This window comes from Branchiostoma lanceolatum, chromosome 10 (assembly GCF_035083965.1).
Source record: "Branchiostoma lanceolatum isolate klBraLanc5 chromosome 10, klBraLanc5.hap2, whole genome shotgun sequence".
Classification (NCBI taxonomy): domain Eukaryota; kingdom Metazoa; phylum Chordata; class Leptocardii; order Amphioxiformes; family Branchiostomatidae; genus Branchiostoma; species Branchiostoma lanceolatum.
Window position 1 is genome coordinate 9,149,861 of NC_089731.1, and position 23,381 is coordinate 9,173,241.

A 23,381-nucleotide genomic window follows, 5' to 3' on the forward strand; every position below is an offset into this window, starting at 1 on the left:
CATATGTCACCTACAAGTTACTGTATGCAGATGAGGACTTCCTTAGCATAATCAATACAGAAATGCTGCTAGCACATAGATCATGCCATTGTTTATGACTTACATGTACATGAATTAACATAGTAGAAAACACATTGTAGGAAAAGAAACACAAACACAACATACATCACAAAACAGCTTTCATTCCCATGTAAATTTAAGTCTATTTCTAAACAATTCTATGCTTGGTATACAAACTAAGGCCCTAGCCAGTCCAAGCACTTCCAGGTATATACATGTATACTGTAAGTAAGGCTAGAAGTAAAGTTTGACATCAAAACAATTGTTTCTTTTTTCTGTCAAAACTACATATATATTACCCAATGTACTGAACAACAGCCAGACTACACTGTAATGAGATTGTAGCTAGATGAAGTAGGTTTTACAAGGACTACATGATGATGATGATGACATATACATACAGTGTTATGACTCATAATAATTGTTGTGCAGCTTGTAGTTGTACTAAAAAAATATAGATGCAGAACTTCTGTGTTATGCATTGAAGCCTCATGATGATGATGGCACTAAGATTCAGATGTACAAGTACGCTGCATGTATGCTATCAATATTCAAAATGAAGTAGTTTGGTACCCTTGATATCCCTTCAAAAGGTTTTAAACTGGTTACCCAAATTGCCACCCCTATCAGCAACAATTACCAAAGCCAAAGTTCAACAAACTTAGACAGAAACATTGTAAAATGTTTGTCCCTTCAGGTGGCTACTTCATGTTTTTGGTACTTAAATACAGAGTTAAGTTGGTGCAAGTTTATGACAGGCAAGTCTACGGACACTTCCTCTCTACACAGCCCTTCCCAGCCTCTTCGTACTCCTGCTTGGAGATCCACATCTGTTGGAACGTCCCCTGAAAAAGAAAGTTCATTAAGATTACTGCAAATTCATATATTTTTGCACGGATTCAATTTCGTGGTAGGAGTGGAAAGGAGGTCTTTGCTGTGTTTTACATTGGCAGCTGAAAAATACCTATTCACATTGTCACGATTAAGCAGTGGAAAGGCACTACAAAAATCAAACCACTACAAATATCTTTATATCTATAGTATTAATCAATACATTGCTATTTCTTACAAGGTTTCCATAAGTTGAGCTATGGGCAAGATTCCAGACTAAAATCCGGGGTAATCTTTTAAATATTCAAACTGAGTTACATCACTGAATTCTGCGTAAATTAGATGAAATGTGCACAAGAACCTGCGATGTCAATGAGCAAGATTCTGTGATGTAACTGAGAACAGGACAGAACTGACAATGCCTGTAGGACAAAACTGCCTGACATCACTGAATCCTGTGCACATTGATTAAATTGTGCACAGGAATTTGTGATGTCACTGCACACAGGATGTGGTGATGTCAGAGGAGCTGTGTAACTGACCAGTGATGCGAGGATGGACCCTCCTATCCAGCTGCTGAACCTGCGCTCTGCTGTGCCACTGTTGTGGATCATCTTCAACCTCATGCTCTGGAAAACAGTCATGATTTAGTACAGCGCAGCAGTGAGAAAACTAGCATACCAGACAACAACAGAACAATAGAGATGCTAACATATACAGGTAATGAAAATTAACAATTGAAGGAATTTTAGATTAACGAATGCCTAACATACATCACATCACATCATGACAAACACTGCTAGATAGATTAAAAAATAGAAAAAACTGAAGTCAAAGCTGAAAGTTGACTGACAATCACAGATCAAAAGCTTGCACCATGGACACAACTTTCTATCAAAGTTTTAATCAGTCTTCTTTGCATATCAAGTACTATATTTTTCAGTAGATAATGGGTTAAGACAACAAAAGTTACCCCAGAGAAAACATATGGAAAGAACATTTTTTAATCTCACAAGGATTTGACATTCCCACCATCTAGCCATGACTTACCGGTGGTGTTTTACTGCTCAGTTCTTTGTTGAGTCTGTCAGTGAATCCTGAGAGCAGAGAGTTTCCCCCTGTCACTACAACACTGCCATACAGGGCCTGGGGAAAACAGATTCATTTTGTAATGCCACACTAATTTAATTTGTTAGATCTTGGATTTTTTTCTGAAAAAAATATGGAGCGTCAGGGTGAAAAAAAAATTGGCAAAAACATAAAGAATAATATGATTATTCAAATTTCAGCTTGAAAAAAGCAAACAACTTATCCCAGTACTCCCATTGTACAGTAGATGCACCTATTGGTTGAAAATGATCAATAGTACAGTTTTGAATGGGAGGTGTTACAAGTTTTTCTTTTTTTCTTTGGATTTGGGAAAAATAGAGGAGGCAAATCCAAGAACTAACAAATTAAATTGGTGTGGTCTTAGCACACATTCTAAATTACACAATATAAGTTAAGAAAAAGATGTTTATTTGGTATATTCTCCCTCCAACTTGAGAGGATGAAACCTTGTGACTTACCGGCCTGAGGTCTATGTCACACATGCCTACACTGGTGGTGACAGAATGCCCCACCCCCAACATGGTGTTACTGGCCATGCCCTGGAAAATACAACAAGAAAGGCATGGTCAGACGTATAGCTCTTCAGTGTGGGTAAGTTTGATGTCATAATTTGGCATCAATATTTATAGATGTAACTGAGTTACAACTTGAAGTTTACATTGCAAATTGCAATGCAAAATTATGACATCAGCTACTAACACATATACATAATGCTAAGTTATAGAATATATTTTATACTCACAGGGAAAGGGGATAAGTTCTTTTTAAAACAAGGGCCTTGACAACAAAAAGATGACTGAAAACAGGTAGAATCTTGCTCAAGTCCAGATGTGGTCCAGATGCAAGATGACCAGTGTTACAGGACTGACCTTGACAACTGAGGGGTCAAACAGAGCCTCACAGACACGAAATCTCTCGCTACCGAAGTCCTGGTTATAACCATTGGGCAGCTCATAGTGGATGGTGGGCATTTGGACAGCAACCCTACACAAAAAGACAATTATGATAAAATTGTGCTTATTTTTCATCGTTCAAAAAATACAAACTGTCAAGAATTATGAATTTTGCTAAAATCTTTCAAAACAAACTCAAGAGGCACTTACTGTTCATCATATGGGCTGTCTGACAACTGCAGCACAGATGCCTGGAAATCTCTCAACACCTCCTGACAACAACACAACAAAAACACTTTCTTACCACATAAAACCTTCTCTAGTTTGGATAGTCTGTGTTTTGAAAGTTGGTACATTGTAATAGAAACTCACTAAGTATTTGTGAAGATTGGCTCCTAATTCTCCTTAGAATAAAGTACAGCAAGAAAAAAATGAAATCATGTCCGTTAAAATGTTGCAACATGTTGAACAGAGGTTGCAACAAAATTTTCTAACAACTTCTTATAGCTCTAAATGTAATCAATCTAAAAATAATATGAAAGGTCAATGTTTTTCTACCAAAACAAAAATTTGAGGAGCAAAGACTATTGGTCACACAAAATAAGTCAAAATAAATTGTCACATACAGCACATTAGCAGCAACAAATATAAAAAAAAAGAAGAAATTGAAATGTTGCTTGTTAGGTGAAAGGTTGTGTTAGAACTAGAAGAAACCCAAATCTGAATACTTACATCCACCATGTAGTTGTGGAAGGACTTTGTCGTGGTTGGAACATTTTTCTTCTTCCATACTGGCACAGCAGTGTCTCTGACTTGTTCCTGTAAATAATGCCATTAATAAAGGAGAATGATGACAAAGACAAATTGCTGAAAATAGTGAAAAAACATCTCGTTTAGGTTCATCTTCTTCCATACTGGCGCCACAGTGTCTCAAACTTGTTCCTGTAAATAATGCCATCGATAAAGGAGAATGATGACAATGACAAATTGCTGAAAATAGTGAAAAAACATCTTGTTTAGGTTTATCTTCTTCCATTCTGGCGTGGCTGTGTCTCAGACTTGTTCCTGTAAATAATGTCATCGTCGATAAAGGAGAAAGATGACAATGACAAGTTACAAAAAATAATGAATAACCAACTCGTCAAGGTCTTTCTAGTTACTGATTAAAAAACAATCATTACTACTAGAAAAATAATTGTGAAAACATAATTCCTTGCCAGAGGTATCAGCTCAAAGTTCATACCTTGGCTGCAATCTGGTAAGGTGGTATGACATCAATTTTCAGCTCCTGGAAGAGTTGTCGACACTGCATGGTGACAAAGTCGCCTGCTAGAGGAGACTTCACAATGGCTGCAGGACAAAGGGATACGTGCTCATATCACAACTACAGAATTAATTTCTAAAACTTCATGCAAAGACAAGTTCATGGTCTTGGATATCTTTTTTTTTAAATAGCTGTGCTGGCAAAAGAAAATGAAGTGCACCATACACTGAATTCCTACTTGTAGTTACAATGTATCAACAAGTGAAAATTCAAATATCTATTGATTTTTTCTAAGAGAAAATTTACAGATGCATGAAATGTGATCATCTGTTTGAAAACCCAAGGTTAACTTCTTTCCTTAGATATATGTAATAAGAAAAACAGTTTAATGGCAATAGGTACCTATAATCATAAACAATACAGCAACTCATTTCAGAGTGAAACAGTATACATTTTTCTTGTCGAACCATGACAAACGTACCTTGCTGTAGGACGTACCCATCATGTACAGGGACTACAGTGGTGGAGGTGGCACCACTGTCTACAACAATACCTGTGGATCGCCCATTGGCAAAGCTTGGGTGTGGTTAAGGATACAAAAAGCAGTGTTGAAATCAGGTGATGATGATAAAGCAATACACTAAGAGGTTTTTAAGTTAAGCTAACTACAAAAGTCCAGAAACATAGACACACAGTCACACACACACAGAACAATATCTCCTTTTTTCATGGAGATAATAAGAACATGCTGATTACAATCTTTGTTGATAAGGATACGCTGAGAGTACTGCTGTTTTGGACAGGAAGAAGGCAGGGATGTTGTAGTGTTCAAACATCAGCTCTGTAAGTCGCTCCCTCTTCCCTCGAACGTTCCACTGTCAATCAACAAGAAACGATAGACTTTATCAAGCAGTGATATAGCTACCAGTAGTAAGAGTTGTTTGCAATGTTATTTGCTTATCTCTACACCAATTTAATCTGCTATGTCAAAATTTTACAAGTTTGTAATTAGGTTCTAGTCAAAACGATAAATTATATATTTTTTCTATCCAACTTTTTAAAACAAAGTAACAGTCTGGTTTCATCTATCACTATCAGATGACAAGAAAATATTGTGTGTACTTACAGGTGCTTCAGACATCAAGACAGGGTGAAGTTCAGGTTCAGAGTGGATGTGTTTCTTGTAAATGTGGTCCAAGATCATCTGGAACAAGTCCCAGTCTTCAACTAGGATCAGGACAACAAGAAGACACATGGTTGTTACTAAGATGTTAGAAAGGAAAAAGTATGAGATTTCTTTTACAAATGTATGTACATGTACAGTAGCTATTAAGCTCAAAAACTTTTCTAACATAACAAACTTGGTTTTTTGTTTACCTGTCATACAGTCAGAAACTGTCTCAAATACAAATTTGTTTTAAAAGGTAACCTTAGCAAGAGGAAGCTTGAAAATAGGAAAATGAACCTACTCATGCCATCCTTGAGTGGTGTAGTCATCTCCATGTTCTCCCGAGCCACAAACAGTGAGTTGTAGTCGATGTAGACCTTCTTCTCTGCTCCTTGCGGCTTGTCTCCCGTAGCGCCTGTGTCCATGGGTTCTGTCCCTTCCACCACCCCAACATGGGTGGGGAACTCAACCTTTAGAGAGTTGAAGAAAGGGAAATACCTGCTTTAATCATCTGAATCTGTATCAATGAGCTGGAACATACATGTACTGTACTACTATAAGCACTTTGGTGGGAGATTCAAGAAGCACAGGCACACAGTGGTAGCTGGTTATACTTAATCAACAGCTTGTCACAATTCACTTCTGCATATTTGATATAAGGTTTCCTATCTAATAGAATCACTCTATCATTTTTGAGATAATGAGCTCAAGTCTACAATAGAAGTTCTGTGTACTATGGAAGAGCAAATTTCATGAATGACGAGTTGATATACAATACGTGATGTCAAGGTGATGCAGTGGTAGTAAAAGATTAGTTTGTTGATTAGTAACACCATCCCCTGATTAAAATACTAATTAGAATTCTAAGATGATAAGGTCCATCTGCCTACCAGTCGTCAAAAAATCTGAATGTAAGCAAGACAGTGATCGCTCAATTGTACGTAACTTTAAATGTTAACTAACTTAGAGGAAAAATCCTTGAATAGAAATTCTATAAAAACACTGAATGGAAAAAAATTAGGAACAACAAATCCATGCCAGGGTTGAACAAGTATGGTTGCCCGATTGCCCAGGGCAAGTGAAAGTGCTGTTCGGGCAAGTGGATATCCTCCCCCACTTGCCCAATCGGGCAAGTAAGATTTTTTCATGCAGTCTGTTTCAAAACAAACTTTATTCCAGTGAAAGGATCACAAAAACACCACACCACAATGTATCTTATCATTAGAAACTACATTTCTCTCAAAATATTCCAAAAGATTATGAATTCAACCCAAAACAGGACAATTTGGCTCACATAGTACATGTAAACAAACACCCATGGCTCTCTCAGTTCGTAGACCTGCTGGCATGAAACTTTGCAACATCAAATCCTTTGAAACATGATATCCCTGTGAGCACTCCCTCAATGTAGCATTTTCCTTCTTTCATTGAACAGCAACATTGTGGATATGACACACTCTGAGGGTTCCCACAACATTTTAACTGATTGAGTGTATATTCAGGATATTCTAAATTTCTGTTCAACTTCTAAATGTTTATACTGCAAAAAATCATTTGAAGGTGTTGTTTGATGTACATGTGTGGATTGATATTGACTAATGTTATCTAGAAAATAAAAATTTCACGACAATGATTCAAAACTGGCCATATCATAAGAACCATGTTTAGTTATATTAGATCCACAACACTCTAAATGTAACTTTTCCATCATATGACAAATACCTGATTTTTTCTTCTGTTTACTAAAGAAATGGGTGAATAATAATAGCCCTCAGTGAACACAGGAATATTGTAGTACTGGATCTAAGGAATGATCGATACACAACATTTGCTGAAAACTTGAATGTTGTTCTTTATGTTAAATAAGCCTGTGCCTTTACCTTAGACTTTTTGCCAAAAAATTTTTCCGTATCGCTCTGATTTTATTCTGAAAAATCTGAGAAGCAACAAATGAAATTGGCGTGGTTTAAGTGAAAGAAGATACGTTGTAATATCATGCTTCTTGTTCAAGTTTTTGTCATTTCCCGTAAATACGGTCATGACATCCACACAGCTTGGTCTTGTAGTTAAAACTTTTTTGCTATAATTACATGCTTAACAAGACGTTTTTACTGAAAAATAACAGAATTCATTACCGCAAGCAAAGATGCAAAGAAAAAATGTCATTTAGATTTCGGGCAAGTCAAAAGTTGGTTCGGGCAAGTAGATTTTTTTTCTACTTGCCCGATAGGGCAAGTGAATTTTTGAAAACTTGTTCAACCCTGCATGCAGACTTTCATTGAGGCAGCATCTTGCCCTATATTTGCAATGATTAAACTTAAACTTTAAGTTAAAGGAAGCTGCAGTTTCAACTGGAGTTGCTAGGGGACCTAGAAGCTAACACCTTTGTTTTCCTTTAAAACTCAACTTGTAACTTTCTATATTCCTTGTTACTTACAAAGTTATAATGCAAGTTTTATGTAACAAAACCAAACGAACCAATCAACATATAAAATTCAACTTAGATTCAGAAATCTGAATGACGTCTACCAACACAGATGAACTTTCAAGTGAACAAAGTAGAGTAGAAAAATATACTTACTTTTGGCGAGTCTTCCCCGGCATACCCAGCTCTGGTAGTGTAGGCACCAAAGTCAAACACCAGCGCACCTACTTCATCTGTGAAGTCAAGAAAAACACACGTTTCTTACATTTGTACGTATCGTACATCCAGTCCCTGATGGAGGATAGAGTGGAATGGAGGAAGTTTTCAAGCTTGGTTCGAGCGAGAGCTCGACCAAAGTAAAGTAAGTAAGTGTACGTATCGCAGTGGGGAGGGGGGCGCCAAAATGGCTCTGGGCTGCCTTTTGCGATCGGAACCGAAAGAGCGAAACAGTACCGCAAACTGATAATTGGATCATCAACCAAAGCTTAGAAACGAACTTACCTCCTCCGTAGACACCTCCACTCATTGTTAGTGTTGGGAAAAAGAGTACAGAGCCAAATGTTTGTCAACAAAACCCGCGCAAACACAACAAAGGCCGATCTCGGACCACACGCTTCAGATGACCCCGCGTTACCCGTTAGCCTTTGCGGAAACCTGATTACCGAAGGGTCAGAAATATTGTCGCTGTATGTCTGCTGGTCTAACAAATACAATAGATATCTTTAGATATCGTTATTACTCCTTCATATTTCATGATTCAGAAACTTTGAACCCAACAATGTGCTGTTTGAAATACTGTCTCATGGATATCAATTTCCTTCATTTTCTTATCCAGCCGTGATATTCGACTTTTATAGCGTTTCTATAACCCGGAAGTGGGGTGAAAGGTCATATGTTACAAAACAGTGCGGGCATGTCTGGGCGAGGTACTGTGGACAGGTAAAACGTATATAAAAGCTTGACTACACCTCACATAAAGGGCGATGTTCATAAGTGCAGTATTCCGTGGAGGCTGGGCGATCTCTGGGTCCAAGAAATCTCTGCATAAAGGTTAGTACCAAAGACGTTTTGATCGCAAGAAATTATAATTATTTGATAGCGCACATGGTAGGCTTTTGAAGGTTAACTCGTAGTCGGTTTATATTCCAGCGGTAACCTACCCTCTGTACAAACATTTTCTTGTCCGGTAAATTTGTTTTAATCTTTCCAATCAGCTAATTCCAAAATTGAGTGTGTATTGGTGAAATACGTCACTAATAGCCTTAGTAAGTTTTATTGGAATAGCAATTGTTTAAAACATTTTTTTCAAATCATCTTCAAATTATGAGCTTCAAAGCTCCTTGGTGTTCCATGGTGTTCTGTATGGATTTATAATATAAGTTAACGTTATCAATCATGATCTGTTAACTACTTTTGTTCGTACAAAATTATAGCTCTGAGACTGGTCACAGGGAAGATGACTGCACTTCATCCATCCAGATCTATAACGGTTAGTTTCACCTAGATATAGTATATATAGGTAATCTTGATTCTCTGCAAAAACTGGAATTGGGTATTGAAGGAGGAATTCAAAGTCAGTTGCACGTACGTGTACCTCTGATCAATTTCCATTGAATACCAGAATGCTGCATAATTATAAACCATAAGTATGAGGCCTTACAAACTTCTTTGTCTTACTCTTTTTAACAGATCTACAAGATGGATACAAAAATTACTTTTGAGCAATGCATTGAACATTAAGTTATCTGTTAAAAATTTTTTCATCTCAAATGATAATTATAAATGTAACCTTTGTGCCTTGTATCACAGGTTGCAATAGAGGGTAACATTGGCAGTGGGAAGACAACATTCCTGGATCATTTTGCAAAGACCAAAGGAATTGAGGTGAGAAACTGTTGTGGCATTGGAAGAGAGAAGAGCTGATCATGACAATATTTTAATTCACTTTTATTGAAATCTCTCATTAGCAATTATATAACTCGCCTTTAATTCGTAGGCCCTGGCCGGACCCGATCGGTGGCCTGGCTGATCCACTGGCTAATCAGAGCCTCTTCTTGTTGCCCCTAGAGATGGGGGTTTTGACTTGTGTGAATTAATGAACACTCACTCTCTCATACACTTGTAGGTAATACAAGAACCGGTGGACATGTGGAGAAATGTGAGAGGGCACAACACACTGGTGAGTACAGGTCTATGATAATATGTACACTCTATCATTTCTGCTTTCAATCAAAAGCAGACTGGGGGCATTTTCAGTCTGACTTCTTCCTTCATTTACCTACTACTACTAGTAGAGTACTAGTAAGAGGTGGTGACCTTAATTTAGAGGTGCCTGAATGCAACCCCAGGGGTAAAGGGATGTTGTATATTCAGTGAATGAGATAGGATTTAGGATATATTCATGTTGTTTGTGACTCACTCTCAATTACTCCTTTTTCTTCTACAGGCTCTGATGTACTCAGACCCAAAGAGGTGGAGTTTTGCTTTCCAGTCATACGTACAGCTGACCATGTTAGACATCCACACAAGAAAACAGGCAGGTCCACTATTCAATACTGAGATGTAAAATACATGACTGAAAAGTGATCAAACATTTCTGCAAGTGGGAAATAACGTAGTTGTCTTTGAAATGTAGTTTCTCTGGATACTGTCATCAATAAGAGTATTTTTATGTCATGGTATCATTTTTTTCACATTTATAATAATCATTTGAAAATTTCCAATGTGTAGCCTAAACCACTAGCTTTTTTGAATATTTAAGGTGAAAATGTATAACATTTTCATATTTTGTTTCATAACTTCCAGAAATCCCTAATCAGAATGATGGAACGTTCCATCTACAGTGCAAAGTACTGCTTTGTGGAGAACATGCGCAAAAGGTGAGGGTAGCTATTTTGTAGTCTGTATTCTTGAACTGAACTGTGCTGTGATACCACAATATAATTAGTGCTACACATGTCATACATTGTTGTTCAGCATATTAAGATAGTGTTGAGTCTGTTATTGTGATCAAAGGTAACAAACAATTCTATTTAGGGAAGCTGTATTTGCTTAGTTTCAGTTGCATAAAACTGTAACCAGTTTAGTTTCTGATGTCATGTCACATGAAGTTGCTGCATATAATGTTAACTCTTATGCTTTTTTCTCCCCAGTGGAAACATGACAGATGCAGAGTATGTGGTCCTTACAGAATGGTTCAACTGGATTCTGGCCAATCAGAAGGTCCAGATCGACTTGATAGGTGAATGAGATTAGGATTTCTTAAAGACATGAGTTGAAACAATGATACATGCATTTAATAGCATTTTTTATCCAAAGTGTAACTTTCAACATATAAATTTGTAGATGTTATTAAACAACTGAAATTGGCACATATATTTCACTTGGTTAGAGTGAATGTATGGATACTACCTTTGATGTGTTATACATGTTAAGTGTTAATGTTATCAATCTCATCCTCCAATAATCTAATCCTGTTTGTTTCATTCCATAGTTTACCTGAAGACATCCCCACAAGTTTGCCAACAGAGAATTCAGCAGAGATGTAGAGAGGAGGAAAAGGCCATTCCACTGGTAAGAGCTGGCATTTCATTGAAATACTCTTTGTTGAAACTGTTAATTGCTTTTTAGCTCAAGTTCATGTATGTTACAATGCCGTGGCAGGATTTGCTTGATCTAAATGCTCAGGTTGGGTAGTATTATGCAGAAAGGTAGCTTTCAGTTGTTCATTTAAAACTGCAAAAAGTTCATCTCTGTTCTGTTCTACAATGAAGTTTTTCATTAGATATTGATCATGGTCATACTGCTTAATGTAATGACAATATTCAACACATTTATCTACCTCAGCTTGCAGCAGGATACTTAAATCACCAGTTCCACTGGTTGCAGCATGAGTTTGCACTCAGCAAGGTTACGTATACATACGGCAAATGACACTTTTCTTCATTTATTCAAGAAGTCTCTTCATAAGAAATACCAATGTTCTGTTGTTTTCCTCCAGGATTACTTGCAGGCCCTCCACAATGCTCATGAAGACTGGTTAACTTACAAGAAGTTCCCAACTCCTGCACCAGTCCTGGTGAGTCCCCTCAGGAGTAACGCTATCACAAGTACCGTCAATAGATAGCTTTAAACAATGCTTTCAGTTAGATGTGCAAAAGTTACGTGTGATAGGCCATTCAGTGTAATGTAACAAGCTGCTGCTTGTCTGGAAAGCTAGACTAAGTGTGTTATGCTGAACAGGGGCAAAACACCCGGGTGTATATAGATAAAAATACAGAAATAAGTAGAGCTGAACGAGAAGGAGTTTTCATACCATTAGTAACACAGTTCTATTTTCACATAAAAAAAGTAACCTATTTCATCTGTTGTTCCTTCCAGGTACTAGATGGAGACCACAAGTTGAGTGACATGTACAGTGTGTTTGAGGAGAACAGACACAAGATTCTGCTGGGGCAAAACTTGTGAGACAAGAAACTTAATTGACATTTCAGGCCAGTTTAAACACTCTATTTAAGTTTGCTCTCAGAGAAAATACAAGAGCAATGACAGAGAAGTTGCTTTTATTTTATCCTAGTAGGACATCAACTGTTGTCAAGAATGTTATGTTTTACATGTTCTTTCCTGTTACAATTACTTACAAATGTATACTAGTAAACATGTGCTGTTGAATCTAGCAGTCAGCATTAGCTGTAGTTTACTAATAGAAATTAATGAGTAGTTCAATATTCCCTTGAACAGTTAAGTTATATTGGAGGATAACAGTACATACTTTCATTATAATTATGATGTTGCTTTCTTTGCTTACATACAGTTAACTTCTCAAAATAGGACTAAGATGCATCGAAATTGTACTAAAATCATGGAACAAAAAATACAAAGATTTTGACTAAAAAACAACAGCATTATAATTGTCTTCCAATACTGTACCCGCCTCTAGTACTACATGTATATCAGTGTTATCATCAACGTTGTTGGACAGAAAACTGAATTATAGTGATGTCCACTTTATACAACATGTACATTGGTCCATCTGTATTGCCTTTAGATCTAGAGTCAGTTGCCCGCTGCCTTGCCGGTCTTGGTCTGTAGTCAACAAGGAATAAACATTCAATAATATGTAGTCTCTTGTAAAACATGCTGCAATTGTAGTAAGCTTCTTCACATAGCAATTGCTTTATGTAGGAATCATCATATAGCAATATCATTCAATTTGGCATTTGTATTTCATTTTAACAAACTAACTGTAGTACAAAAGTTTGTAGTTAGCATAGAATTGTTCACTGCATGAAAACATGTATCACAGATAATTACTGTCATCTGTAGTCCAGCAGTTGGCTTGGAACTAAATGTCTCGTATAACATAAAATCATGTATCTACTTGTACCCAGGACAAATGTACATAAACAGATACAGTAATACATTAACTACAATTTGAAAGATACACTGGTATTATTGTATTCTTATTACCTTCTGTTTCTTAATCTTCTTTTTCTTCTTTTTCTCTGTGGAAAAATGATAGTCAATGAAACGATAACATCCCATACGACATTTTTGACAAATTGTGTAAAGTGACAAATTACACCACAAAATCAGAATACACACTCCAACTTACCATTAAGGTTAAAAACAGACATGTCTGTCTTGCTGTAGTCGAATGGCTGGAAGTCTTTGTCCAATTCTGAAACGTCCTGAGCTTTTCTCTTTTTCTTAGGCTTGCTGGCTGTGTCTTGTATTTCAGGGGCACAGTTGTCCGTTTGACTGTCGACCGGAACAACAGTCACACTAGGAGTGATTTCCTTCCCTTGTGTCTGTACGTCACTGGGACCTGAAGACTTGTCTTTCTTCTTTTTCTTCTTCTTCTTAGCACCTGCGCCCTGGAGAAAATAGAAAAATCATGAATGAGTTCAATAATTTTTATACTATAAAAGTGCTGAGACAAATAATTTCAATATAGGTGTTTGATGCAGACAGAACAGTCAACATGGAATACTTTTCTTCATGTCAAGTAAATACTATTAGGTTACATTTCACAAAATTACATTGAATACATCTAACATACAAGATCACAAATAGAATACCGGTATCACACATTAAAGGTGAGAAGGTATACTACTATTCTAAAATCTAGGGTTTCAACATCAAAAAAAGTCTTGATATAGAATTGAAAAATAGTACACTTTCAACTTAAGCCAATCAAACAAATGAACTAGGCTGCAGCTTACCAGTTCACTCAGTGGTACAGAAACCTCCTCTTCAACCTGTGCAGCTGGTCTCTTCACACCTGGTGACTCATCTGTACCTGAGCAAAACAACAAACGTCAGTTATACACACATCTACAGTTACTGGGAAAATATCACAAGAAAGATGGAAAGTTTGGTGTTTAAGTTAAGCTGACAATTGTGTTTAGAGTCACATTAATTGGGATTTTTAACCATTTGCTTTACATAAATTCTAACATCATGGTAATACAGGAACCATTTCTAGTTATGCTGATGTAAGCTTAGAATTAAGACAAATAAAACAAATCTTCCCAGAATGCATGACAACAAGTCATGGATATACTTAGAGAGCCTTAATTAAAGTCTATGACATCACCTAATACCTCTTCATGAAAACACCAGAAGCTATGACATAAACAAATCCTGTGCACACCAGCTCACTTCACCTTGGGCATACCTACCTTGTGTGACTTCTGTCTCAGGGTCCTTATTCTGGCCTGGAGAAGACTTGGTCTGTTTGCTTGTGGCCGTGTTTACCCTTGACTTGACCTTGGTCGTTGGTTTGAACTCATGGAACCCTGGCTGCACTAGTTTGAAGGGCAGTTTCTGGGAGGAAGTAAAAAGAGTTGATTTAGAAATACATTGTAGTAAAGTAGGCATTATCATGACATACATGTATGTATGGATGCCACACTTTAATATCATGTGAACATCTTATATCCATATTTAATCATGCTTTTAATAGAGGCTTTGCTACTACACAAAGTATGCAAAGAATACTGGTGAGTACCTTTCCAAAAGGACTTGTAAAAGAAGCCATTATTCTTGCAACCTTTTCCTGATTTGCGGAAAGTTTTCCCTCCAAACTGGCAGCCCCTTTCTGAGAGAAAAAAGAGAGTGCATATTTCAACATAATCTAAAGATCACATGTGTTTCACTTGACAATCAGAAAAAATGATTATGGAAGGTTGCTACAGGATGAAATATTAATCCTTAAAGAATGGAGTCACAATTGAAGGAAAAGTCTACCTTACAGAATGCCCTAAACATGTAAATAATACTTCTTTCTTCATAGCCAGTTCATCCTTCGTTGTAAGGACTAATAGACTATTCCATCTTGTGTGCACAGCCGGTTATCATTCCTAGAAAACATGCTTGACTAGTGAATCATCAACGAAAACAATCAAACATGAAGCAAAACATTTACCTTGAATAAAACACATGCCGCCACTTACCTGTGTTTTTGCTACTGTATCAAACAATGTGATGTCAGGATGTGCCTTGATACAGGTTAGAGGATGTTGTGATTGGTTCTTTCCACTTCCTCCCTCCTCACCAAACATGGAGGGATTCTTCTTCACTGCAGGTGGTACTAAAGTAGTAAATATGACCAAGGAAAAAAAGACAAAAGTTCAACACCTGTATATATGTAATGAAAGTATTCTCTTCCTTTTAACCCCCAACCAAATGTGTGTGTGAACAATGTCCGTTGAAATTAACATTTGTTGAATGTAATCTAGAAAATCTACCTGGTAACAATTCAGGGCAATGAACAGAGCAATTCAGAGCTGTACCTTAACAAAACAGTGTGAAAAGGTGTCGAAGAATAGAATAAGCAAGGTCATGTTAAAGAATAAATTACAATGGGTATGTAAGGGGTTGCATCACTACAGATATTGAACAGTAGGTACTAATACTCTGACTTAAGTATTGTGTCGACCATACAAAGTGTCTTATCTACAGTTACATCTAATACACCACCCATACATTACAAGCCTTGTGTCCTACCTGTGGTTAGTGGAACATGGCTGTCAGGAGTTGGTGTAAATTTAGACAGGTCATGAGGACAGTACAGGTCTGTCACTCTGTCATCCTGGACTTTCCTGTCCCGTCTTCTCACCACAGGAGTGCTCTCAGTCTAGGAAGGACAAAGGTCATATCTTACACTTCATACTTATTAACAGTACAAACTTTTCCTTCTTAGTTCATACAAAATTCCTGCATTACAGCTTGTTAAACAATAAAGAGAAAAACAAAATATCAAAGGTGTAAGTCATCTTTGTTTAAGCAGCAGGGTTGCATTTGGAAATCTGCATACTTTATCAAGAGGAAAATTTAAACTTAAGAATTGAGAAGTTAAAAAAACATTTTTCAACCATAAACCTAATTCGGCACATCAATGGTAGAAACAATATTATTACAACTTTGATTTTAACTGTTTCTAACTTTAAAATATTATCCAAACCAAATGTTGTACAAATCTTTCGTAAATAATGCAAAATAAATATATGCAATACCTTGACTAGAGGCACATCCCTGGCTTGCACGAGGAGTCTGTGCACATCCTCGATGTGTTGTCGCACCAGTGGGGGGACGGGGTTACAGCAGGCAAACACACCCTGTATCTGCTTGGGTAATGTCTCTGCTAACACTAACAGCATGTGGTTGGGCAGAATGTACCTACAGAGACAGATTAGATTAAATTTACAGACTATAGAGTCATCACTACAGATTTGCATATATGTATAGCAAAACATTTCAAATCTAGAAATGTAAGAAAGTAAGGAAACAAAGTGGCATGTAAGTCTAAAGATGGCATATGATATATCATATCTATTTTCTATACCTTCTGCCTCAGAATGTCTTCTTCTTTTTAGCAATGTCAGTAATTTGAAAATTCACAATCAAAATCTATCACCAGGAACAGGCACATTTTTGTATTCAGTTGTTCCAGATACCTACTTGTGCCTTGTGGTATTGCAAATATATCTCTGATACTGACACTGCAAAATAGGATGTATAGCCCAGAAACCTCAAAAAACTGGTTCACAGTTTTGAATACTAGTTCCTGATTTCTTTTAACACTCACCCTGTGCTTTCATCTTCTTGTCTGGCCACGGTGTCTCTCCATCGATACAGGAGCCTCACTGCATGGAGCTTTACAGACAAAACCATTGCAAAACAGTTATCAATAATTACTACTGGAAATGTTGACATTTTCATGATGGGTAAAATGTTCACAAAATGTTTGTTCTGTCCTCTGCCTGCCTACCCCCTTGTTTCAATACTCTCCTGTGAACTAAAATCCATTTAGTGTTTGTACTAGGGCATTTGCATTAGAAATGTGTGAGAAAGAGGCTGAAGTTATATTCCCAGCTGTACCCAAACCTATGATTTACATTGACCCAATGTTTAATTCTACAAATGAGTTCCTGATGCAAGCACAGCCCTCACCTGTTGTGAGTTGAAGTTCTTTTTGTGTTTTTGAAGCAGGTTCAGGTAGGAATCTTCAGTGTACAGCAACTTCTGGTACCTCTGTAATAGTTCAACGACAAGAATGTGATTAATCTCAAAACATAATGCAACAAGCTGACAAAATAAACCAATGTGGATACTCATACAGCTGCATTTTGTAAGAGAAAAACATCACAGCTTTGGAATAATGTTCCTTATGTCAGGATTTCTTTTTTATCACTGTCAGGTAAAGACTTACCTTAACAATGGTCATAAATTCTTTCTTGTATATCAAAGAAAAAATCTATTCTTACATAAAGTCTACATTACTCTAACATATTACAGATCATTTTCACCATAGCTGCACATCTATGAAAGACCATAAAACAACAGTGGTTCACAACTTAGAACTAAAAGTTAAAATGGTCATTAGTGCTGTACCCACCTGTAGACACACTAGTCTGCTTCTCTCCAGCGTGTTGTGTAGGAGGTTAGCCTCGTTGTTTCCCGTGTCTAACAGTTCTGATCTCATACAGTCGTAGATGTGCAGGAGATAGTGGGTGTCCTCTCGGCCGTACTGGATCATTTCTTGGGGGAGGGGTCTACAGGAGTCCAATAGAAGAGTTGAAGTTATTTCAAAAACATCTATAGCATACTAGTCGACATGGAAATACATGTACATGTATAGTCCGCCTGCCTGATATTGTCCTTAGATTGTCACAAAATTCTTCTATATGAGATCAAAATATGGCAAGAGTTTATATCATTTATATCCGAAAAGATAGAAACTACATGCAGCAAATTGCATGATTTTTCCATTACACACACTTATCTTTTCATAATAGTTTTATGTATCAATACAAAAGTAAAAGACAATATATTCCAGGACTTTGAGACCTGCAATTTGAAAATAGGTTCCTAGGGGGCATACCTGATTCTCCAGTCAGCCAGCTGGTACTTCTTGTCTGGTTCCACATCACAGTATGTCTTCAGGAGGTACGCTAGCGAGTGTCTGGGCAGACCGAGGACGTGCGATGCCTGGCCTGTGTCGAACATGTTTACCACGTACACGCCAAAGTCTCGCTGTAACCACTGGATATCCATGTCTGCTCCATGGAACACCTGTGGAATAAACAAACCAAACATAATCAAACTACAGGTACACCTTGAACAATCTTAGGTACAGAAGAGGTACAAAAATGCACAGCAAATCTTATACTATTTTAAAACGACAATAAAAGTGCATTTGATTGGACATTCATCATTGACATCTTGGTTATACATGGATCACTTTGACTTTTAATGAATGCTTGAACTCTGGAATCTCTCAACATATTCTTCTACATACCCTAAAACTTTACATGTTAAGACAGAAAAGGAAGATGAAGGAAATAGCAATGTATATCCCTCCATTTTTCACAGAAATTTCAAAACAAGACAACTGTTTACAGCTGAAGACGCTGAAAAGCATGACCTCTGACCTTGACGACCTTGGGGTCGGTGAAGGTGTCGTTGAGGATGTGCAGGTCCGCCCGCAGCGCCAGGGTGTCCACGATGTAGTCGTGGTCGCGGGTGGACACCTGCATCAGACAGGTGAACCCCTGGAACGACCTGTAGGAGTGGTGCTACAGGGGAGAAATCAAAAAGGTTAGTAAAGTTCCTATCAGTTCTTAGCCTGAGTACCAGCCTCCGTAGTGACCACTGGCTCAAAAAAATTCGCTTGCCAGCGGTCACTACGGAGGCTGGTACTCAGGCTAATTAGTTCTGCCTCTGGGGTATCGCCAAAAAACAAACTTTGCATATGAAAAAGACACTTGAAATTGGAAACACTTCACAAACTTTCATACTGAAAAATCCAAATAATTAAGCAAAATATTTCTAGAACTGATATAAGAGTTATAGTAGAAGATCAAATAAAACAGGTACCTCTAAGTCCACTGCAAACTCCGAAGACATGGACAACTTGTCGTTCATCTCCATCAACTCTTCAAGTGTGGTGACCAGAGTCAGGGGTGTGGCATCCAAAGGCTTGGAAGGCTGGGGAAAAAACAAGGTGTCAATCAACAATTTAGTTCCCTTCATGTACATAATGATTTTGCATCACTTTCAGTAAAGCTATGCCATCTCGCCTAAAAAAAGTTGTCAAATAAAACTTAAAAACTGCAAGCAGCAAGAAATGACAACCAAGAAGACCCTATTCTTACTGTGACAGTCTTCCAAACAAAGACAAGAGACTCTTAAATTAAAATTTCTGCTGTAACTAAATTTTGTACAATCTTCATCAGGGTGGTTGAACCAACTGTTTAGGACAAGTGATGTAAGCAATGGGACAAAGATACATTCAACCTTACAAAGGCCATAGACAACACCCAAAATTCTGTGACTATTTCCTATCTCATCACCATTTCCTATGTGTTGAAATAATGTTAATTTACCAAACCAGATTAACATCTGTGCCCTAACCTGTGGCTCTTTTTTCTGCAGCTGTTGAGGTGTGGGCTGGAAGTGTTCCAGCTCGTACTGGTAGGGATGTGCCGTCAGGTCCACAGCCTGGCCCTGCTGCACCTCCCTCTGTCTGTGGATAAAGTCAGCCAGGGCTGCAGGGACGTCCAGATCCTCCGGGTGGCGCTTCTGCTGCTCATCTGAAACAGGTGGTAAAAGAATGATTCAGAACATCGTCAAAATACATATTTATTGGTAAACAAAAGTACTTTAAGATTAGTCCAGAAAGTTGTTTTATTGAAATGATTGCAATCAGTGTTCATTGCAAATTCATGTGTAATATAAAATTCTTACCAATATGTTGGGTGCGATAGATCATGAATGTTTGACATGAATGTAATATGTGTCAAGTTTAAATCATGGCATGAGAACAGAGCAAGCTGAACAGAGCATTTAGGATCTTAATGTATCACAAATAGCATTATAGAAAATATATCTATCATCATTTCATTGATTTGGAAACAGGACTGTCTCCATCTCTATTTTCCACCATTGTTTGGGAGCCAATGTTGTTAATTTTTGTTGTTAAATCTATTCATTCTAAGCTTAAGAAAACACATTTTCATCAATTCCATGTCATGAAGTTCACATTTTTTGGACAGACAGGTGAAATTTTCCCCCATCTCAACAAGCAAATTTCCGTCCCTTTGAAGTGCCCTGGTTAGAAAGAACATGCAAAAATCAGACTAGGGAAATTCAATGAATTTTTTGAAAGCCTCAAAAAGTCTCCCCACAACTCAACTTGTCCCTTAGGCCTTACTGGTACTGAGACTAACATTTTGGAAGTGGGCGGAGCGCGTTGGGTTTGTGGCGGATGATGGGGATGAACGGAGTGTTGCTGTTGTCGATCTTGTCCTTGAACTTGAGCTGGGGACGCTCGATGTTCCTGGCGTGCAGAAGTCGCCACGTCACGCTCTTTTCACTGCCGCTCTTCGACCTGGACTGAGGATGGGTGAGGGAAGACTAGATTCTATTTTTCTGTATTTGTATCTGTATATGTATAGCCGATATAACCGCCCATAGGCGTAACACACCTTTTTTTATATATCTAGTTCTATGGATTTCTATATCAAACAAATCAAATTGTCTATCTTTTATGTTTAACAAGACTGTATGTATGCCATTGTTGTGTTCAGGAATCTTGTTGAATTGTTAGTTGTTAAGAAAATTGTTTAATTGTTAATTCATCATGTTTACCATTCTACCGGGATACCAGTTCTAACTCCAGGAGTTATTTTACTTTACCATGCTTTACACTAAGATAAATATGATGAACAAATTTTTAAAAAGTTAAAGTGGTACCATGCATCGAAGATGCATAGGGGGGCGCCCATCTCCCATTCGTCGCCCTTGGGCCACACAAGTGCAAGTCACTACAGAAGGGGGCTGGTCCGCTGGTAGTGATGTGTGTGTTTAACTTCCATACTCTTTTCCCAAATGCTGAGTGCTAAGCAGAACAAATGCTAAATGCAAATTGCAGATAACATGTAGGACTAACTGTCTTGTTCCATGATGACACCAGTGTCCCAGTCTGTGGTGTTCCAGTAGGTAGAACCGGCTCCTTCTGTTTGACTACTCCTGATGCCTCGTCCAGCAGACTCCCCTGTGGAAGAACACAACTGGGCTTCAAACTTTCAACTTTGGCACCAAAAATAAAACAACTTTAACAATCTCTTATGTTTGGCAGAACATGAAATATACTGGTTTTACAGTACAAGCTAGCTATCGGCATGCCATATGCAACTTGAATTTAAGGTCTAAACAGTGTCTGAGGACACAGAAACAAACAGAAATCTGCTATAAAAATAATTACTCCTGAAGAAAGTCGACGTAAGAGCTACTGAAAATTTGAGGTGAGCTACATTTGCTTGTGCTGAACAAAAGTATCATACTGTATCAAGAAATCTGCTATATGTTAGATACATTTAAACTGCAGTGCAAAAAAGCGCCACCTACCACTCTCTCCAGAATTACATCGTTTGCTTCCACAACTGTGTCCAGTCGGTCGTCCAGCTCGACAGATTTCTTTCCACGCAGGACTTCTCCTTCGACCCCCTCATGACGTAACAGTGCGTTCATGCTGGAACATGGAGCAATTGAACACGATAGAGATTTAAATGCATGAAACTTCATTAATTGAAAAAACATAAACTCAGAGCTTGGAGTAATTTTTTCTCGGTTGGGAGATGAGAATAATGATAGAAGCGTTAAGAGTCTGTTAGATTTGCGCAGTGTATATAATAATAATCTGCAGTTTCAAAGGCAACTACTAGGTGGATCTTATCTTATACTTAAGAGTAGAGTAGAGTCTTCAGTCAGGTAGGATGCATCACATCCAGTTTAGACCGCTCCCTTGTAACACTTCTTTAGCCGACTGACACTGTCTAAATTAACTTCATGATGAAACTCTAATTTTTTATACGGATCTTTCCCAAATGTTAACACCTTGCCTATATACAACACTGATTGAAAATTATAAAAAGCTTTTCCTTATCTATCTCGTTAACTAATAAATAAACTAAACTGGAATAATATCCTCTACTCTACTCTACTCTACTCTACTCTACTCTACTCTACTCTACTCTACTCTACTCTACTCTACTCTACTCTACACTACTCTACTCTACTCTACTCTACTCTACTCTACTCTACTCTACTCTACTCTACTCTACTCTACTCTACTCAACACTACTCTACACTACACTACACACTACACTACTCTTTAAAACATGGACTTTGATAAACTATTAAACAAACACACAAACAACACGACACCAGATTGTACAACATTCAGGACTCACTTATTGACGATCCTGTGTGCCTGCGTGGCTGCAAACTCCCTGAAGCCGGCAAAGCTGGAGTAATAATCAAAGTCATCGCCAGGGCTGGGCAGGGCCGTCCGGGAGGACTTAGTCGCACGTAAGACGCTGCTCAGGCCACGCTGTGGAAGAAAATTTCAAGTGAGAAAAATATATTCATGTTTATACATAATTTGTATGGTGAAAATTGGTATTACAGTGTAAATCTCATACCATGTAGTTGTAAGAAATTAGTTCAACACATAATAGTTGTCCTGATATGCGATTTTAATTCTAATATAATATTTCCATGGAGCAAAATAATTATTTGCGTATACACAGAGGGGAGGGGGGCAGGAGACAGGAGGCCGATGTCCAAAAGCACGCCTTCTCCAGACATGCTGGGATCAGAGGAATAGAAAATTTGCCAGACAGAGTTCATATCTAAGTTCATTACTAGCACATTCTTACCTGGACGAAGCTATTTATGTCACCAACTGGCGTCGTTGGCACGTGTTCAGCTTCGTCTGCAACTTCGTCTGCCATCTTGGACTGTGGAAACAATAGCTGTACATTCGCAGCATGACGATTCGCATCGGTGCAGAAAACGCACGGCTCAAAAGCGCCCCACAACGGTCAAAAAATATTACTGCAAGACGAATGCGCCAATTACATGCAGTAATGACGTTGCATGCTAAACGTCCTCACTGTCACGTGGAGGAAATTGTATTGCGGTAGACATGTAAATGTCGAGTTTGATCAAGGAGGTTTTATATAAAACCTCCTTGGTTTGATCAATAACCTCCTTGGTTTGATATCGAACTTTTCCAAGCCTTTGACTATAACTTTTTTTGCGGTAAAGGTTGAGTACAAC

General features: G+C 37.8%; 3 protein-coding genes across 3 annotated transcripts; 1 reads left to right on the forward strand and 2 right to left on the reverse strand.

Annotated features, from left to right (window-relative positions):
• Positions 1 to 162: 162 nt before the first annotated feature.
• On the reverse strand, positions 163 to 8,404 carry LOC136443951 (actin-like protein 6B). Its single transcript, XM_066441334.1, has 14 exons — positions 8,253 to 8,404; positions 7,908 to 7,984; positions 5,628 to 5,796; positions 5,285 to 5,385; positions 4,936 to 5,033; positions 4,640 to 4,734; positions 4,138 to 4,244; positions 3,627 to 3,713; positions 3,105 to 3,166; positions 2,871 to 2,985; positions 2,460 to 2,540; positions 1,942 to 2,037; positions 1,434 to 1,520; positions 163 to 905 (listed from the first exon to the last, which is right to left on the reverse strand). The coding sequence occupies exons 1-14, from the start codon at positions 8,275 to 8,277 to the stop codon at positions 825 to 827; spliced, it is 1,281 nt and encodes a 426-aa protein (XP_066297431.1). The 5' UTR covers positions 8,278 to 8,404; the 3' UTR covers positions 163 to 824.
• A 236-nt stretch (positions 8,405 to 8,640) lies between these two features.
• On the forward strand, positions 8,641 to 13,194 carry LOC136443952 (thymidine kinase 2, mitochondrial-like). Its single transcript, XM_066441335.1, has 10 exons — positions 8,641 to 8,801; positions 9,185 to 9,240; positions 9,561 to 9,635; positions 9,877 to 9,930; positions 10,198 to 10,287; positions 10,557 to 10,630; positions 10,904 to 10,992; positions 11,245 to 11,324; positions 11,752 to 11,829; positions 12,132 to 13,194. The coding sequence occupies exons 1-10, from the start codon at positions 8,735 to 8,737 to the stop codon at positions 12,216 to 12,218; spliced, it is 750 nt and encodes a 249-aa protein (XP_066297432.1). The 5' UTR covers positions 8,641 to 8,734; the 3' UTR covers positions 12,219 to 13,194.
• On the reverse strand, positions 12,297 to 23,114 carry LOC136443950 (exosome complex component 10-like). The gene is made up of 21 exons (XM_066441333.1): positions 22,979 to 23,114; positions 22,511 to 22,650; positions 21,666 to 21,789; positions 21,208 to 21,312; positions 20,486 to 20,651; positions 19,671 to 19,849; positions 19,134 to 19,244; positions 18,689 to 18,832; positions 18,139 to 18,329; positions 17,653 to 17,809; positions 17,208 to 17,288; positions 16,843 to 16,910; positions 16,271 to 16,433; positions 15,762 to 15,891; positions 15,209 to 15,345; positions 14,764 to 14,853; positions 14,435 to 14,579; positions 13,976 to 14,052; positions 13,366 to 13,627; positions 13,221 to 13,255; positions 12,297 to 12,836 (listed from the first exon to the last, which is right to left on the reverse strand). Exons 1-21 carry the CDS (start codon positions 23,051 to 23,053, stop codon positions 12,807 to 12,809), a joined length of 2,610 nt encoding a protein of 869 aa, XP_066297430.1. The 5' UTR covers positions 23,054 to 23,114; the 3' UTR covers positions 12,297 to 12,806.
• Positions 23,115 to 23,381: the final 267 nt, after the last annotated feature.

What these genes read in the sequence shown, in the direction of transcription:
- LOC136443951 (XM_066441334.1), bottom strand. Translation starts at nt 8,277, where the DNA reads ATGAGTGGAGGTGTCTACGGAGGAG. An exon ending in TGGAGGTGTCTACGGAGGAG is followed by an intron (nt 7,985 to 8,252) that starts GTAAGTTCGTTT and finishes TTGACTTCACAG; the next exon opens with ATGAAGTAGGTGCGCTGGTG. An exon ending in GACAGCCCATATGATGAACA is followed by an intron (nt 2,986 to 3,104) that starts GTAAGTGCCTCT and finishes CTTTTTGTGTAG; the next exon opens with GGTTGCTGTCCAAATGCCCA.
- LOC136443952 (XM_066441335.1), top strand. Translation starts at nt 8,735, where the DNA reads ATGTTCATAAGTGCAGTATTCCGTGGAGGCTGGGCGATCTCTGGGTCC. An exon ending in TGAGAGGGCACAACACACTG is followed by an intron (nt 9,931 to 10,197) that starts GTGAGTACAGGT and finishes TTTCTTCTACAG; the next exon opens with GCTCTGATGTACTCAGACCC. An exon ending in GTGGAGAACATGCGCAAAAG is followed by an intron (nt 10,631 to 10,903) that starts GTGAGGGTAGCT and finishes TTTTCTCCCCAG; the next exon opens with TGGAAACATGACAGATGCAG.
- LOC136443950 (XM_066441333.1), bottom strand. Translation starts at nt 23,053, where the DNA reads ATGGCAGACGAAGTTGCAGACGAAGCTGAACACGTGCCAACGACGCCA. An exon ending in CTGGCTGACTGGAGAATCAG is followed by an intron (nt 17,810 to 18,138) that starts GTATGCCCCCTA and finishes GGACTCCTGTAG; the next exon opens with ACCCCTCCCCCAAGAAATGA. An exon ending in CTGTACCACTGAGTGAACTG is followed by an intron (nt 13,628 to 13,975) that starts GTAAGCTGCAGC and finishes TATTTTCTCCAG; the next exon opens with GGCGCAGGTGCTAAGAAGAA.